This window comes from Gracilinanus agilis, chromosome 6, assembly GCF_016433145.1.
Source record: "Gracilinanus agilis isolate LMUSP501 chromosome 6, AgileGrace, whole genome shotgun sequence".
In the NCBI taxonomy this organism is placed as follows: Eukaryota; Metazoa; Chordata; class Mammalia; order Didelphimorphia; family Didelphidae; genus Gracilinanus; species Gracilinanus agilis.
In genome coordinates this window covers 115,666,952-115,682,238 of record NC_058135.1, presented here as the reverse complement: position 1 = coordinate 115,682,238, position 15,287 = coordinate 115,666,952, and the positions used below count along the sequence as shown (strand labels likewise).

At 37.3% G+C, this 15,287-nt stretch overlaps 1 protein-coding gene across 2 annotated transcripts in view; it reads left to right on the top strand.

The window, feature by feature from the left end:
* Positions 1 to 15,287, top strand: part of GUCY1A1 (guanylate cyclase 1 soluble subunit alpha 1) — a 48,749-nt gene that overhangs the window by 13,092 nt on the left and 20,370 nt on the right. For both annotated transcript variants that reach the window (XM_044680905.1, XM_044680904.1), the window contains exons 5-6: positions 9,360 to 9,845; positions 12,213 to 12,356. In XM_044680905.1, the coding sequence (XP_044536840.1) occupies positions 9,360 to 9,845; positions 12,213 to 12,356 (630 nt within the window). The remainder of the gene's footprint in view (positions 1 to 9,359; positions 9,846 to 12,212; positions 12,357 to 15,287) is intronic.

The window sequence follows — 15,287 nt, the reverse complement described above, 5'->3', positions numbered from 1 at the left end:
AAGGAAAGGAAAAAGAAAGAGGAGGGAGGGAGGGAGGAAGGAAAGGAAGAAGAAAGGGAAGGAGGGAGGGAGGAAGGAAAGGAGGAAGGAAGGGAAGGAGGGAGGAAAGGAGGGGAGGAGATACATTCATTCAGTATGTTCTTTTTGCCAAACACTGAGAAAAATGCTGCGGATATAAATATAAAAATAAGATAATGTCTGTCCTCAAGGAGCTTACATTTGGATATAGTAAAACAACATATACTAGTAACCAAAGAAGGGAATTTAGGTCAGAGAAATGTCAGGGATAGTTGATTGTTCCATAGGGCAGTTTACTTGTCCTTTCAAAAAGTAATGACAATATTCATTTCATTACTATGCTCAGAGAAAGGGATATAAAGGGGTTATAGGCAAGGGTGTATATATGATGTCAGGGAAGATGGACTATGTGGGTGGCTGGAGGGGATGTAAAGTGTGGTGCATGGCCATCTAGATATAATGGAAAGGAAGGAAAGGAACATTTATTATGTGACAACATGCCTGACACCATAATTTTGAAGTAGGTGTTATTACAATTGAGGAGACTGAGGCAGAAAGAGGTCACAAGACTTGACAAGAATCACATAAGTATTAATTATCTGAGGCTGGATTTGAACTCAGGTATTCCTGACTCCAGGCTCCATACTCTATCAGTGTGTGATGTGAGTTTGCATTCACTCACTCAACAATGAGGATAATGAGGGCAGTTCAGTCCCAAGGCAGGAGTTTTAAATGTGAGTGATTTAAATCCATCAGGGCATGATCTCTTCCTGTCCAGTGGTCTGAATGATGCATCGACAATTGGCATCAAACTATAGTATCAATAGATGGCAAGGCTGGGGTAGATAGCTGGATGGGACATGAGGCATAGCCTGGTATGCATAATGGTATTATCTGGGTTGATCATCTAAAATATGAAAAAAATATGAACAAGGAAATCTAAGACACTCACCCCATCAGTCATTTAAGCAAAATTTGTGAGAAGATAATTTGATTTGATTCAATTCATTAATATTTATTCCAGGCAAGGCAAAGAGGTGGCACAATGGAGAGAGTGCTGGGCTTGGATGACCCTAGACAAGTCCCTTAACCCTGTTTGCCTCAGTTTTCTCATCTGTAAAGTGAACTAAAGATAGAAATGGGAAACCACTCCAATATCTTTGCCAAGAAAATCCCAAAAGGGGTCATAAAGAATTAGACACTACTAAAAAATGACTAAACAACAACAGCAACATGTTTCCAGGAACTTGTATAGGTACAGGGGATGCAAAGACCAAAACAAATAAGTCTCTCTACCCAAATCGTTTTGTGTCCTGGTAGCTGCAAAAAAATGTTCCTAAGAATTGTCTTTTAGGGGCAGCTGGGTGGCTCAGTGGATTGAGAACCAGGCCCAGAGACTGGAGGCCCTGGGTTCAAATCTAGCCTCAGACACTTCCCAGCTGTGTAACTCAGGGCAAGTCACTTGACCCCCATTGCCTAGCCCTTACCACTCTTCTGCCGTAGAACCAATACCCAGTATTGATTCTAAGACAGAAGGTAAGGGTTTTAAAAAAAGAATTGTATTTTAATCTCTAAAATTGTCCAAAATTCTAATTAAAGTTTCATTTTGGAAAATATTTTATGGATAAAATGCATATTTAAGTCAGTCTTTTACAAATTTATGTGTTATCAAAAAAATGAGTTAATCTGAGTTAGGATTACAGAAAATTTATTTTTATAAAATAGACTTTCCCATCCTAAATTCATTTGTATAATAGTCTTTTAGTAATAATAATTTACAGTTATGTAGGATTTTAAAGTTGCAAAGCGTTTTTCTTGTGTTAACTCATTTAAGCCACTCAATTATTTTTATCAATAAGGAAACCGAGTCTTGGAAGTAAAATGACTTACCCATTGTTACATGGTTAGTAAGTATCAGTAGTGAAATTTGAACCCAGAGGTTCTTGACTCCATATTTAACATATTTGATCCATTATGTCAATTCTGCCTCTAGCATGTTCTTCAACAGTATCGTCAGGTGCCAGAAAAGAAAAAATAAAAAAGACAGCCTTTGCCCTCATTTACAGGGACAGGCAATGCATCTGTATTTGGCTTGAAATTTCGCTATTACACAAAGCAAAAAACAGCAAAGATGATCCATGCCTTGATGACAGAGAACTTCTGGTGATTCTGCGTTCTTGGGAAGGCACGCTTATAAAACCAAGCTTATTCTTACTGGCGTAGACCTGCAATTCAGCTTATAATGGATGTCTGTGCCTCATCACACAAAACTGTCTAAAGGTTCCATGCACAACCATGGCTGGGCGCCTTCTTAATAAACTTGTAAAAGACTTTTTTAGTAGAGAGAAGGATTTACTGCTCGCTGCCTCTTGCTATTAAAATGACTGAATTTCCCTGATGGTTCTTACGGCCATCTAGTGCCATTAGTCTGTTAGTCCATAGACTATTAGTCCTGTTTCACTTGGGTCAGTTCTGCAACTCTGTTCTCACATTAGGTATGTCACAGATCTAGATCTAGAAGGGGTCTAACAAGTCCAAATCCCCATCATCTTAGAGATGAGGACAGAGCCAAGGACAAGACAGTTTTGCACCCTAGGGAAAGTCAAAAGCTCATCTCCTCCTCTCCATATTGTTAATATCCACCAGATTCTTTGGATCTTCGCTGAAATGCAAGCAATGTGTCACAAAGATAATTCCTGTAGGCCAGTGGTTCCCAAACTTTTTTGGCCTACCGCCCCCCCCCTTTCCAGAAAAAATATTACTTAGCGCCCCCTGGAAATTATGAAACTATTTATTGAACTCAGAATAGAATGTAATACAAAAAAAAAAAAAAAGTGTGGCCATCACCGCCTCCCTGGATTGCTGCAGCACCCACCAGGGGGCAGTGGTGCCCACTTTGGGAATCACTGCTGTAGGCTATGAAAACCAGAAACCCTCTGGCATTAAAAAAATGTGTTCTTATAAAAAATAGTATTTTATAAATGTACCTATGTCCCTTTGCTACTGATTTCCTCCTTGCTTATTCCCCTAATCTGATGATAATACCCACTTGTTATCTAGGATGTGCTTCTCTATTCTCTGCTGAATACTCCCAACAGATTCCAGGACTTAGTGCAGTATATACTGTAATGGGCACCATATCTATGATTAGGGGTCATCGGTTCTAATCTTGGCTTCCATTTTCTATTTTTGTGACCTCTGGAAATTCATATTAAGTTTTTGGGTGTCCGTTTCCTCATTTTAAAATATCAATGATTTAATTATTTATTTTTAACTTATAAATTGCTGCCCATTTATTTTCTGTGTCCTGAAGGGAGTGTTTTAAGGGTAGAGGTGGAGCTAGCATGATAAGAAGGATCAACTGCAGTCGAAGTTATCCTGTATTTGGTCATTCCTTTTTGTAAATAATGGGAGGCACTCTGTGATAACAGCATTAAAAAAAATACTAAATGACTTTTTAAATGACAAAACTGATGCCCAAAACCTCAGAGTGATTTTCCTAAAAGGTAACAAGGGTAGCAAATGGAAAAGCCAACTTTAGAATGGATTGCAGTTCCCATTATTAGTACACCACACTAACTAAAGATGATAAGTATACCTATTGACTGCAGTTTAGTTGATGGGTGTTAGGATGGCATTAGAAACCAAGCTCATGCAATTCCCTTTGATTATTTGAAACAGAGCAATTGTTCAGATTTCCAGTAGATAGAATACTAGAATGGAAGTCAAGAAAATCCTTCCTGTGACACTAATGGTATGACCATAACTGTGATACTTCTCTGAAAATCTGGATATCCTATAAGACTTACAGTTTTTAAGAGGTCGAGGTTTAAATTACTGGAGGGAGATACAATGCCAAAGAAAGATTATTTGGTGAGTATATTTAATCACTTTATTTGAAGTCTAAACCAGGGCATTTTGACCTTTATTATATCTTGGACTTCTGTGACTGTTGGGTGATATCTGGACCCCTTCTCAGAATAGTGGTTTAAAAAAAAGTAAAACACAAAGGATTACAAAGGAAATCAATTAAATCAAAATACTGTAATCTAATTTTAAAAATTCATTTAAATTTAATTTTTTTAATTTTTAAACTTAATTTAAATTTAAATTTAATTTAATTTTAAAATATTTTATTTTAATCTTAAATTTAATTTTTAAATTAAAAAAATTCATTTAAATTTTTAAAAAAATCTGAGGCCAGTGACCCTAGGCATGTCACTTAGCCCCAACTGTCAAGCTCTTGCTGCTCTTCTGTCTTAGAATTAGTACTGAGACAGAAGGTTAGGATTTTAGAAAGGAACAAAAAAAGTCATGAGCCCCAGATTAAAAAACCTGTCATTTTAAAAGATGGTTAGACATGGACTCATCTCCCAAATGCTAAAGATGAGTTCACTTAAATTTAGAAAAAATCCTGAAAACAGTGAATATTAACATTGCAATAGTGTTTTTTTATTATTAAATAGCTTAAAATACATTACATGTGCTTAGTACTGTGACAGATAGTCTAGAAAACTAATGTTGTTTAAATTTCCAAGCAAATTTCATATACGCTATCAAAAAAAGCAACAGAAACAAAAAATAAAAATAAAAGGAAATGTGACCAAAATGAAAAGGGAAAGATAATAGAACCTGAAGAGCAGCTGTAGGAATAGAATTTTTGTTGACTTATATCCATAGCAGAATTATTTTAATCCAAAACTTTTGTGCTGTTTGCCCATTCAAAAATTTATTGGGGGAGAAGGGAAACTAGGTGACTCAGTGGAGAGGAATCCAGGCCTGGAAACGAGAGGTCCTGGGTTCAAATCTAAAATCAGACATGTCCTAGCTATGTGATGCTGGGCAAGTAATTTAACTCCAATTGCCTATCCCTTACCACTCTTCCTTCTTGAAACTCATACTTAGTATAAATTCTAAGGCAGGAGATAAGGTTCAAAATAAAATAAAATGAAATTTATTGTGGCACTTATATCACACATTTAACAAATTTTTGTGATTGACTCAATAATTTATTGTGAAATATTTACAATGTGTTGTACCTTTTAGGCACTAGAAAAGATAGAAAAGTTCCTTCCTTCAAGGAGCTTCCACTCAAATATAATGCCTACATACATTTTTATTAACACAATCACATAATCTCAGAATTGGAAAGGATTTTAGATACTCTCTAGTCTCTCTCTTAGCAAAAAATAATCCTTTCTACAACCTACCTGAGGAGAACCCACTTAACTTCTGTTCAAAGACCTCCAGTGAGGGAGACCTACTTCTTCCCAAAGTAATCTATGCTACTTTGTTATTGTTTATTTCTTTTTCAATCATTTCTGATTTTTCATGACTCCATTTGGGATTTTCTTAGCAAAGATGCTGGCATGCTTTGCCCTCCTCCTCTAGCTCATTTTATAGATGAGGAAACTGAGACAAACAGGGTTATGTGACTTGCCCAAGGTCATAGAACTATTAAGTGTCTGAGATCAGATTTGAACTCATGCAGATGAGTCTTCCTGATTCTAAGCCTTAGTGCTCTCTCCCCTGTGCCACCTAGCTGCCCCATTATGCTACTTTAAGAATTTTTTAACTTAAAGCCCAAATCTGCCTCTTTGCAGTTAATGCTCATTGTTCCTAATTTCCCAAACGGAACAAGCCTAATACCACTTCCAAGTAGCAGCCCATTAAATACTTCAAGACAGCTATTGTGATTTCACCAAGCCAAATTTGTTTTGAGATTGATTTGTCAATAAGACACAACCCTTATTCCCTTGGACTACAGAAAAATCAAGAGGTTTATATGGCAATGTAATGGAAATAACCAGTCCTAGTTTTCATAGCCATGTGTTCTCTGATTATTACTCAAGAAAAGCAGGCAAAAAAGATAAGCCATGACTGAATTCTTCCCATGGATCTGTGCTGGGACTCTCTCCGCACAGCAGGATGCTAATCATTGACCAGCTTTGGTCTTCTCAACATTCTTTACAAATTCAGTTCAGATTTGGATTTTTGATTCAAAGTTTCATTCACTTGCAGCATTTTGGCCCAATGACAGCCTGCAGCATAGACCTGATTTGAAAAGAGTGTAGTGCAAAAGGGTGCATATTAGCCCAGCAAAGCCTTACTGCAGAGTTTCTGACAGTTGAAAAGGGTTTAGAATCCTGAGGTTAGACAGTTGTACGGTACTTACTAAAGGATGAAAAGCAGACGGAACATTTCCTCTCATATCGGCTCTTTGGTATTAGCCCGGAAGACATTGGTATAACTCCTTTCCATTGGAAAGGATGACATATGTTGAGTTCATATAGCCTCTATAAAGTGACATATAGCCCTGAATCTATTGAGGCTTATTAGGATATTAAGAGCCCAAGTAATAGGGATGAATACCTGTTCCTACAGGAACCTCAACAGGTATTTGTCAACTTGAATGAAACTAAGTTGAATGGGGATCATTGGGCAATTTAAACTTAGCTTTGCTTCTCTTAACATATCCCTCCTTCTCCTCCTATCTTGAATTCAAGGCACTCTTTGTGTTCTCAGGGGAATATGTTCCTGTTTTCCATTAGGATATATGTGTCCTTTGCTATCTTACCCCTAACAAAGACCCCCCAAAGACTTTTAAGATGAAGCCTGACAAAAACTGAATCAAGCTGACAAAAAATGAATTTTTTTAGTGTAGGCAAGGATAAAATTTAAAAATTAACTTTTACATTTGTAAAGAGCTTCTAAAGTCTACAATTAAGCAAGCATGTCACCATGGTCATGATAACAGCGAAAAGATTCTTTGTTCTGCCTCCATTCCTTTCAGTTTTTTGAGACAGATTCAGAATAGATTAAACACCAGGAAGAGCCAGGAGCATCAGCTAGTTACTGGAGAAGAAAAGATTTTATTTTGCTGCTTGCAGAAGCCGATTCTAGAGTCAGTTTGTTAAAGAGCGACTCTTATTTCATTCAAGAGAGACAAACAAGGGGCAGCTGGGTAGCTCAGTGGATTGAGAGCCAGGCCTAGAAACAGGAGGTCCTAGGTTCAAATCCGGCCTCAGACACTTCCCAGCTGTGTGACCCTGGGCAAGTCACTTGACCCCCATTGCCTACCCTTACCACTCTTCCACCTATAAGTCAATACACAGAAGTTAAGGGTTTAAAAATTAAAAAAAGAGAGAGAGAGAGAGAGACAAACAACTGGAAAAAATATCACTTATAGGCATTTTCATTTATTTAAACAGAAATCAATGGAAACTGGTCCCTGGATGAGGAGAGAGAGCAGAGAAAGGAAGGAAGGAAGGAAGGAAGGAAGGAAGGAAGGAAGGAAGGAAGGAAGCTGAAATTTTAGGGCACCATACCAAATTTCTTTTTATCAGTGTGGGAACTGGATTGTCACTAGTTTAGGGGATACTTTCTAACCATTCAGGTCAGAACTCATCACTGTAACTTCTAGTCTTACAATGTTACACAAGGCATTGAGATATTCAATATCTGTTCAAGGTGATACGCACTTGAATCTAGGTATTTCTAGTTGTAGTGTTAGTTTACTATTGTCTAGACCGCCCTAGAGAAAAAAAAAATTTTTTCTAGAGTTTTCCACAGGATCAGAAGAACTCATGCTAAATAAAGTATTGCCTCTCACATAGTCTGTGTGATCCTGTACAGATCACTTAACCTCTCTGTGTCTCAGGTAAATTCAAAGATTAGAAGCTCCTGAACAATCGCTGATCATGATTGGTAAAGGAAGGTTTAATTGCTGAGCATTTCTTAAATAACAGTGGTCTCCAAGATCAGGGATGGACTCCTGGGGATAACACAGAATTGATTCTTAGTTGTGTGTGGTTATTAACCAATCAAAAGGTGCAAAGATGGGTTCCCCAGATAACCAATCATGGAGTTTTCTTCCAACACACCTATTCTTCTCCCATTACAGTTCCTCTTTCTCCTTCATCTCTCTCCCCATCACCCAGTGTATAAGCTCTCAACTTTCCTCCTTCTAGGCGAGGTGCTATACTTTTGTCTGGTTGTTTCAGTTGGGTCCAACTCTTTGGGAGCCCAAGACATTGTACTACTTGGGCATGAATACCAGCAACCATAAGTGGAAATCTCATTGGAGAATCCCTCCCTCTATCAGTCTCCAACCCAGAATACAGTCTATGAAACTATTTTTTTTCCTTTCTGGTGTGATCACAGAAGTTTGAAGACCATCCAAATGAAATCATGAAGATGGATGGCTGGAACTTAGGGCCTGGAGTCAAGAAGACCTGAGTTCAAATATAACCTCTGACTTAAATATTTGACCTGGGATGAGTCACCCTCTGTTTGTCTCAGTTTTCTCATCTGTAAAATGGAAAAAATGATAGCATCTGCTTCGGGTTGTTGTAAGAATCAAATGAGAAATAATTGCATTGTGCTTAGGACAGTACCTGTAATATAGTAGGTGATATAAAAAATATTAACTACTATTATTATAAACCACAGATCCAGTTTTAAAAAATAATCAAAATATTGCTTGCCGAGTAATAAGTTGAAGAAGTAATCATCTGCAGGGGGTGGGAGTAGAATCCACATTCATAAAAATCATAGATCCTAAAAAGTATGAAAGATAGAAGATGATTATAATTCAGTATAATGCAGTATTATACCAAGTAGCAACAAAATATGAGCACATGCTAAGAAATCATAATCCTGATGCTTAGGGAAGGGTCCCTCAATGAGAATTTATTGGAATCCCCCAACTTCAATGGTGAATCCTGTGAGATTCTAGAGCTATGTTCTGGGCATCATTCTTATTTTCTCTTCAGATAGCGTCATCTATTTCAGAGCCCACAAGGGTCTAACAATAAAACTAAGTTTACTGTTGTTCATTTTCACATATAAAAAATAAAAGAAATCCAATGAAAGGACAAAGGGATTATCACATCCTCTATCTAGATTATCACATCTAATTATAATGGTCAGTTTGGGTTGTAGACAACAAATAATGAAGCCTAGTTGCTACTGCAGGCAAATAATTTCATTTCCCTTGGCCTTGGTCTCTCCATATGTAAAAAATGGGTTGGGTTAGACTTAATGGTCTTTGAGATCTCTTCTTTAGATCTATGATCGTTTTAGCAAAGAAATGATATTTTGGTGGGCATATGGTAGAGGGGAGGGCAGAGTGTTGCATCCATATTAATTTTATGTATTATTTTTGTTGAACTTGCTTATTTATTTTAAGGGAAAATCTAAGGGAAAGAAATGGTGGTAGTATGTGTGTTTGTAAAGAAGCATGGTGCTAGTCATGCTCGTGATGAAACCGAAGGAACTCTTTTTTTATGAAAAAGGGGGAAAAAATGAAAGCTGACAGGACTTTTTCCTTTGCTTCACAGGTCATGGATCTCAAAGGTCAAATGATCTACATCATTGAATCTAGTGCCATCTTGTTCTTGGGGTCACCGTGTGTGGATCGGTTAGAGGATTTTACAGGGCGTGGACTCTATCTCTCAGATATCCCAATCCATAATGCCCTGAGGGATGTGGTCCTGATAGGAGAACAAGCTCGAGCTCAAGATGGACTGAAGAAGAGGTTAGGGAAGCTCAAAGCTACCCTGGAACAGGCACACCAAGCCTTGGAGGAGGAGAAGAAAAAGACAGTTGATCTCTTGTGTTCCATATTTCCAGGCGAGGTTGCTCAGCAGCTGTGGCAAGGACAAGTTGTACAAGCCAAGAAATTCAACCATGTCACCATGCTTTTCTCTGACATTGTTGGATTCACAGCCATCTGTTCCCAGTGTTCACCAATGCAGGTCATCACAATGCTTAATGAACTTTACACTCGCTTTGATTACCAGTGTGGAGAACTGGATGTCTACAAGGTAGGAATGTAGAGTGGACAGCAGATGGTTCTTTGGGATATAGAAATTCCTAAAAAAAGAAAAAAAAAGATTTTGCTCTAGGCCTGAATTAGATTTCATTTGTCTTAATCATGATCACCTAGGGAGCTGTGAATTGAGCAAACTGGAGGCAGGCACCCCCAAGTGATCAGCATGAGTGTTCACTGTACCAGAAATAGTACTGCCTCCTAAAAAGAAAAGAAATTGGAGAAAAAGGTCATTGTTCTGCTTAGAGGACTGCCATACATCTGTACCAGAATGTAAATAAAGACATGGCAGTCTAAGTGGAGAAGGGCAGTTGGGGTAGGATAGAGTTGGGAATTTGAAGATGAAGTAGCCTCAGATTTCTATATGGTCTAAAAGAAATATATAGAGTGAAATAATTTAAGTTATTCTTTTGGATCATGAAATAGAGGCAGCAGGTGCAGTAGATAGAATGCTAGTCCTGGAGTCAGGAAGACATGGACTTAAATCCTACTTTAGACACTATCACTATATGATCCTGAACAAGACTAATACCTTCTTTGGGCCTCAGTTTCTTCATCTGTGAAGTGAAGAGGTTGGATTTAATGGCCTCTCAAATCCCTTCTAGCCCTATAAATCTATAATGCCATGAATCTTTTTAATGAAGACAAATATCTAAAGACTGCTGTCATTAATTTTCAGTGCCAGTTCATATTTTAGTCCTAAAGAGGACATAAAAGAAAACAAAGCACAGGTAATAGGCTTAAGCAAAAAAAAAAAAGGAAAAAACCTAGTATCCTAACATTTTGCTTGATCTTTAAATATAAAATGGCATTCTGGAAAAGGCACTAAATCTGGAATCTATAACTTTGGTTCAGATTCTGCCCCTAAAACTAACAGCATGACCTTGGCAAGTCACTTCAATTCCCTGGGACTCATTTTCTTCTTTTGCAAAATAAAAGGAGGTTGGAATAAATAGACTCTAAGATCCCTTCCAGGTCTACATTTGAGATCATATAATCCTGTATTCCAATGTACAGTTCATACATTTGAATTGCTGAAACACTTTGGAATTCATTCATGGATGTCTATTAGTCTTGTAATCAGAAAAACTGAACCTGAGCTCCAACCCCAAGTGTCTGTATCACCCTGGGTAAGTCCTTACTTTGTCTCAGTACCCCTTAGATGCTCTGTAACATCACATGCCAGGTATTATTTTCTATAAATTGAAAGAATTCCCATTCCTGTAAAATCAAAAGTATGCAACCCATTGTTAAACTATCAATGGTGTTTTTCAGATGTTGACATTACAGTCAGTCAATCAGTAAACAGTTTCAGAGTTTACACATTTCTTTTCCTCAGCTTACTCTTCAAACAGCTCTCCTTCTGTCATGAACTGCCTTATTGCCAATGTTCTTTTTGCTATCCTAATCTTTCTTGGCCTCCCAGTAGCCTTGGAGACCATTGACTCCACCATTTTTCTTCCTTCTTTATCTTCCCTTTGCATCTAGAGACCACTTCTACTCCTACTTCTGTGACTGATTCCTTCTCAGAAATTGTTGCTGGTTCCTCATCTTCCATCTGCCTTATAAGATTGTGTGCAGAATACTGTCCTGAGTTCTGAAGGAGATACCAAGTTAAGAAAAGATAGTATCTCTATTCTTATGGAATTCATTTTCAAGGAGATAGGAATACAGATGTGTATCTTGTCCACACATCTGCTTCTGCACCTACTCACAGCCACATATTGGATTCACATTATGTTAATGTGTGGAACACTTGAAAATAGGTTGATTGCTTCATTCATTTTCCCAAAATTCATTTTATAGGAGGAAAAATGAATCACAAAAGGATTAAGTATTGCCTTTGGTCATACTGTGCATAGTCAGTAGTAAGACTTAGAGGAGAGTCCAGATTTCTCAAATCCATTTTATTCTCTGTTGCTCCTCTTTTATCAAAATAGCATTGCTCTAATAATAATGATTAATAATAATAAAAAGCTTCCCTTCTACTGGTCTGCATTTCTGTCCTAAGAGGATTATTTTGACTTTTGTTGACTTGTGATTCCTCTGCTGCCACATATTAGCTCTCTGACTTGTGTCAAGTCACGTTATTGGAGAATTCTTTGTGGTACATTTTCTGCAACAGAAAACGATGAACTCAGATTACATATCTCCATGGTCGCTTCCAAAGCAAAAAATCCCACAATGCAAGTTCCTATGTGTATGACCCCGTAGCAGCATTTTCAAGAGTTATTTCATATGATTTGAATCAACATGGGATTTAGACCCTTGTTTTCCTCCTGTTTCACTATGAATGCATATTATCTTCTGTTCCATTTGCCTTAACCTGCATTTATTCTGAGAACCTTATCTGTACCCTTAGGTGGAGACTATCGGAGATGCATACTGTGTAGCTGGAGGCTTACACAAAGAAAGTGAGACACACGCTGTTCAAATTGCCCTTATGGCCTTGAAGATGATGGAGCTGTCAGATGAAGTGATGTCTCCACATGGAGAGCCTATCAAGGTCAGGTGGATTTGCCCAGTATTGGTGGATGTGCGTGATTCCTATGGGGTGCTGAGGGGAAAATGTTCATTAGGGCTATCGAAAAATGGTATCTGAAGCAGTTACAAAGAGAATGGCCCAGACAAGCTGAATCTGAGAAGTTTGCCTGAGTGTGATTGAATACAACTGATTCTTGGTAAATACAAGTTTGGTAGATGCAGATATGATGATTATCCTCTTTTGTACTGCTTTTAATGGGTCTGTCTTTTTTATGACCACAACACAGCAAGGTTTGATCTTCAGAAACGGGGCTTAACTGTTTGTAGTCATAAGAAATCCTTAAACTGGACCTCATCTCATATAACTGAAAAGACTGTGGTTGTAAAAAACAAACAGTTATAACAATGTATAGTGATTTAGACTGTGACTTTCATTAATTCTATTAAAAGTCATGTATTTAAACCTCCAGAGGCTCTTCTAAGTGTTTACAACTCATCGAGACACCCACAAATATAAGAATTATGGTCAAATCCCTGGCTGGCTACCATCCCAAGCTTAATCCCATAATTTCCTTTCAGTGGAAAAATCATTCATTTTTTTCCTAGTTTTCAGTATGGCAAAGACTAACAGAAACCAGCCTTTAAAAATGTGGGTCAAAATTGTGATGGTAAGACCAAGGGAATCTTCATCTCCAAATTCTCCAAGTTTTTTTGTTTGGATGGCATGATTCTTAAGAAATGGAGAACTGAGTCTGTGTTTAATTTTAGTAATGTTAAGAATATTTAGGAGTCGTTTTAACAACTTATTACCAAGTTAATATGTTTTTGTGAGTATTAAAGTCTACTTATAGAATTCAAAAGTAATAATTAAATTACACCATATAAAAACTAATAAATTAAAAGAAGAGACTAACAAACTTACAAGTTGTCCATGGCTGACAGAATCAAAAATCAAAAGTCAATAAATATAGGTTGTTGGCCAAAAATAACGAGTTCAATGAGAGAGGAATAATATAAGAAAAATGTCGTTTCCCCCTGAAGTCCTGTGTATTTTTTCCCTTCAACAATCACTCGCATATTCTCATTCATTTACCCATAAACATATGTGGGGGGGGTGCGAAGGGGAGTCCTGAATAAGAGCAGGTATAAGAAAAGAGAAGTGAGAGGCTTTCAAATGAGAAACAGTATGCAGAGGCTGAACTAGGGAACACAGTTCTGGTACCAGCTTTTCCCACTTCCACATGAATCATGAGATGTAATGATTGGCCAGTCCAAGGAGATTTCCTAAACAGACCCTTCCCCAAACAGGATTCCCTTTGCTTTTCTTGGGTGAATTTTTGCTACTACTTCTATGCTCTATGAAGACTTCTTTCCCAAGTACTATGTGACCCTATAAATCTGATTTAGGTCCCCCTGTCTTTCCTCCAACATTGTTCCTCTCTATATGTCTCCAGGTCAGCATATTATACTCAGAATCTGCTCGTGTATAACTATGTGTTTGTGTCTTTTGTTTTGTTTTGTTCTTTTTGCTAAATAAAATGTGAATGAACTCAGAGTATATTGTATGGACACTTGAACTAAGTTACAAATACACAAGCCTGTGTTTCTCATAGAACTTGGCACAGGTTAAAAGCACTAAGCAATCTTTTCTAGGTACTGCCAGGTTTTACCATCCAGTTTTGCAAGTTGACCTTGTTTGAACCCTCTGTCTCACCCTAAATAACTTCTCAGCATCTATGGTAAATTAAAGAGTTTTTTCTGTCTTGGTTCTTTCTCCTCCTTACTTTGTCTCAGGTCAAAACAATTCTCTGTATAGCCACCTGAACCACTGACTCGGCTGGTATCCCTTGGGATTTATTCGCAGATGATTCCTGATTTGTATTTCCTTGGGTTTGAAAGCAAGCAATATCTTATACGGTTTCTCTGGGCTGAGTCTCCCATCTCAATGAACACTAATTGAAGGTCCCTTCAGTCCACTCTCCTTTTCCATGCCCTTGCTTTTAAAAATAATATTCTAGGGAGAAGATTCTTCCAGCTGAAATGAAATAATATGTGTAAGGCATTTAGTGTAGTGCCTGGTACATAATAGTTGCTTAATAAATTCTTATGTCCTCTTCTTGAATTCTATTCAGAGTAGAGTTTGATTTCTCTTCTATTCAGTGCCTTCCCTGAACAGTTGGGTTTGGACAGGATGATTTTGGAGGTCACTGCCAGCCCTGAACAATATGATCTTGAAACTATCAACTTTTTAAAAAAAAACCCTTACTTTAAAGAGCAGTAAGGGCTAAGCAATTGAAGTTAAGTGACTTGCCCAGGGCTCACCCAGCTAGTAAGTGTCTATGGTCAGATTTGAACTCAGGTCTTCCTGACACCAAGCCCTGCATTCTATCTACTATGTCAACTAACTGCCCAAAGACTATGGTCTTTTTGTCTCAGGACATTTCTATTGCGATTTTTTTTCTCTTCACATGCCCGTCTATGAAGACAAAAAAAAAAAAAGTTTTCAGCTTCTACTTCTAACATTCTTTTCTTAAGGAAGAGAAAAGGATAAAATTGTTCAGGAAATGATGGCTAAGAAAATCTTTAAATTTTATTTGCATCCTATCTAATATTATTCATTTGATTTTTAAACTTTTAGCTATGACTTGGAAGTAATAGATATATGGGGTCTTATATATATATATATATATGCATATATATATATATATTTCAAATGGAATGCCATACAAAAGAAAAAATAACCTTTAAGATAGACACTACTATAGGCTGTAATTTGGTTTGTTTGTTTATTTGTAATTCTAACTGACTCAGAGAACTGGAAAACAACTTAGAGATCAAATTTTTTGTGTCCTCATCCCTTTGACAATCTGGTGATGACTATGCAACCTCTCTCAGAACAGAATTCTTATATACATAAAAGAAAATATATAGAATTATAAAGGAAACAGTTATA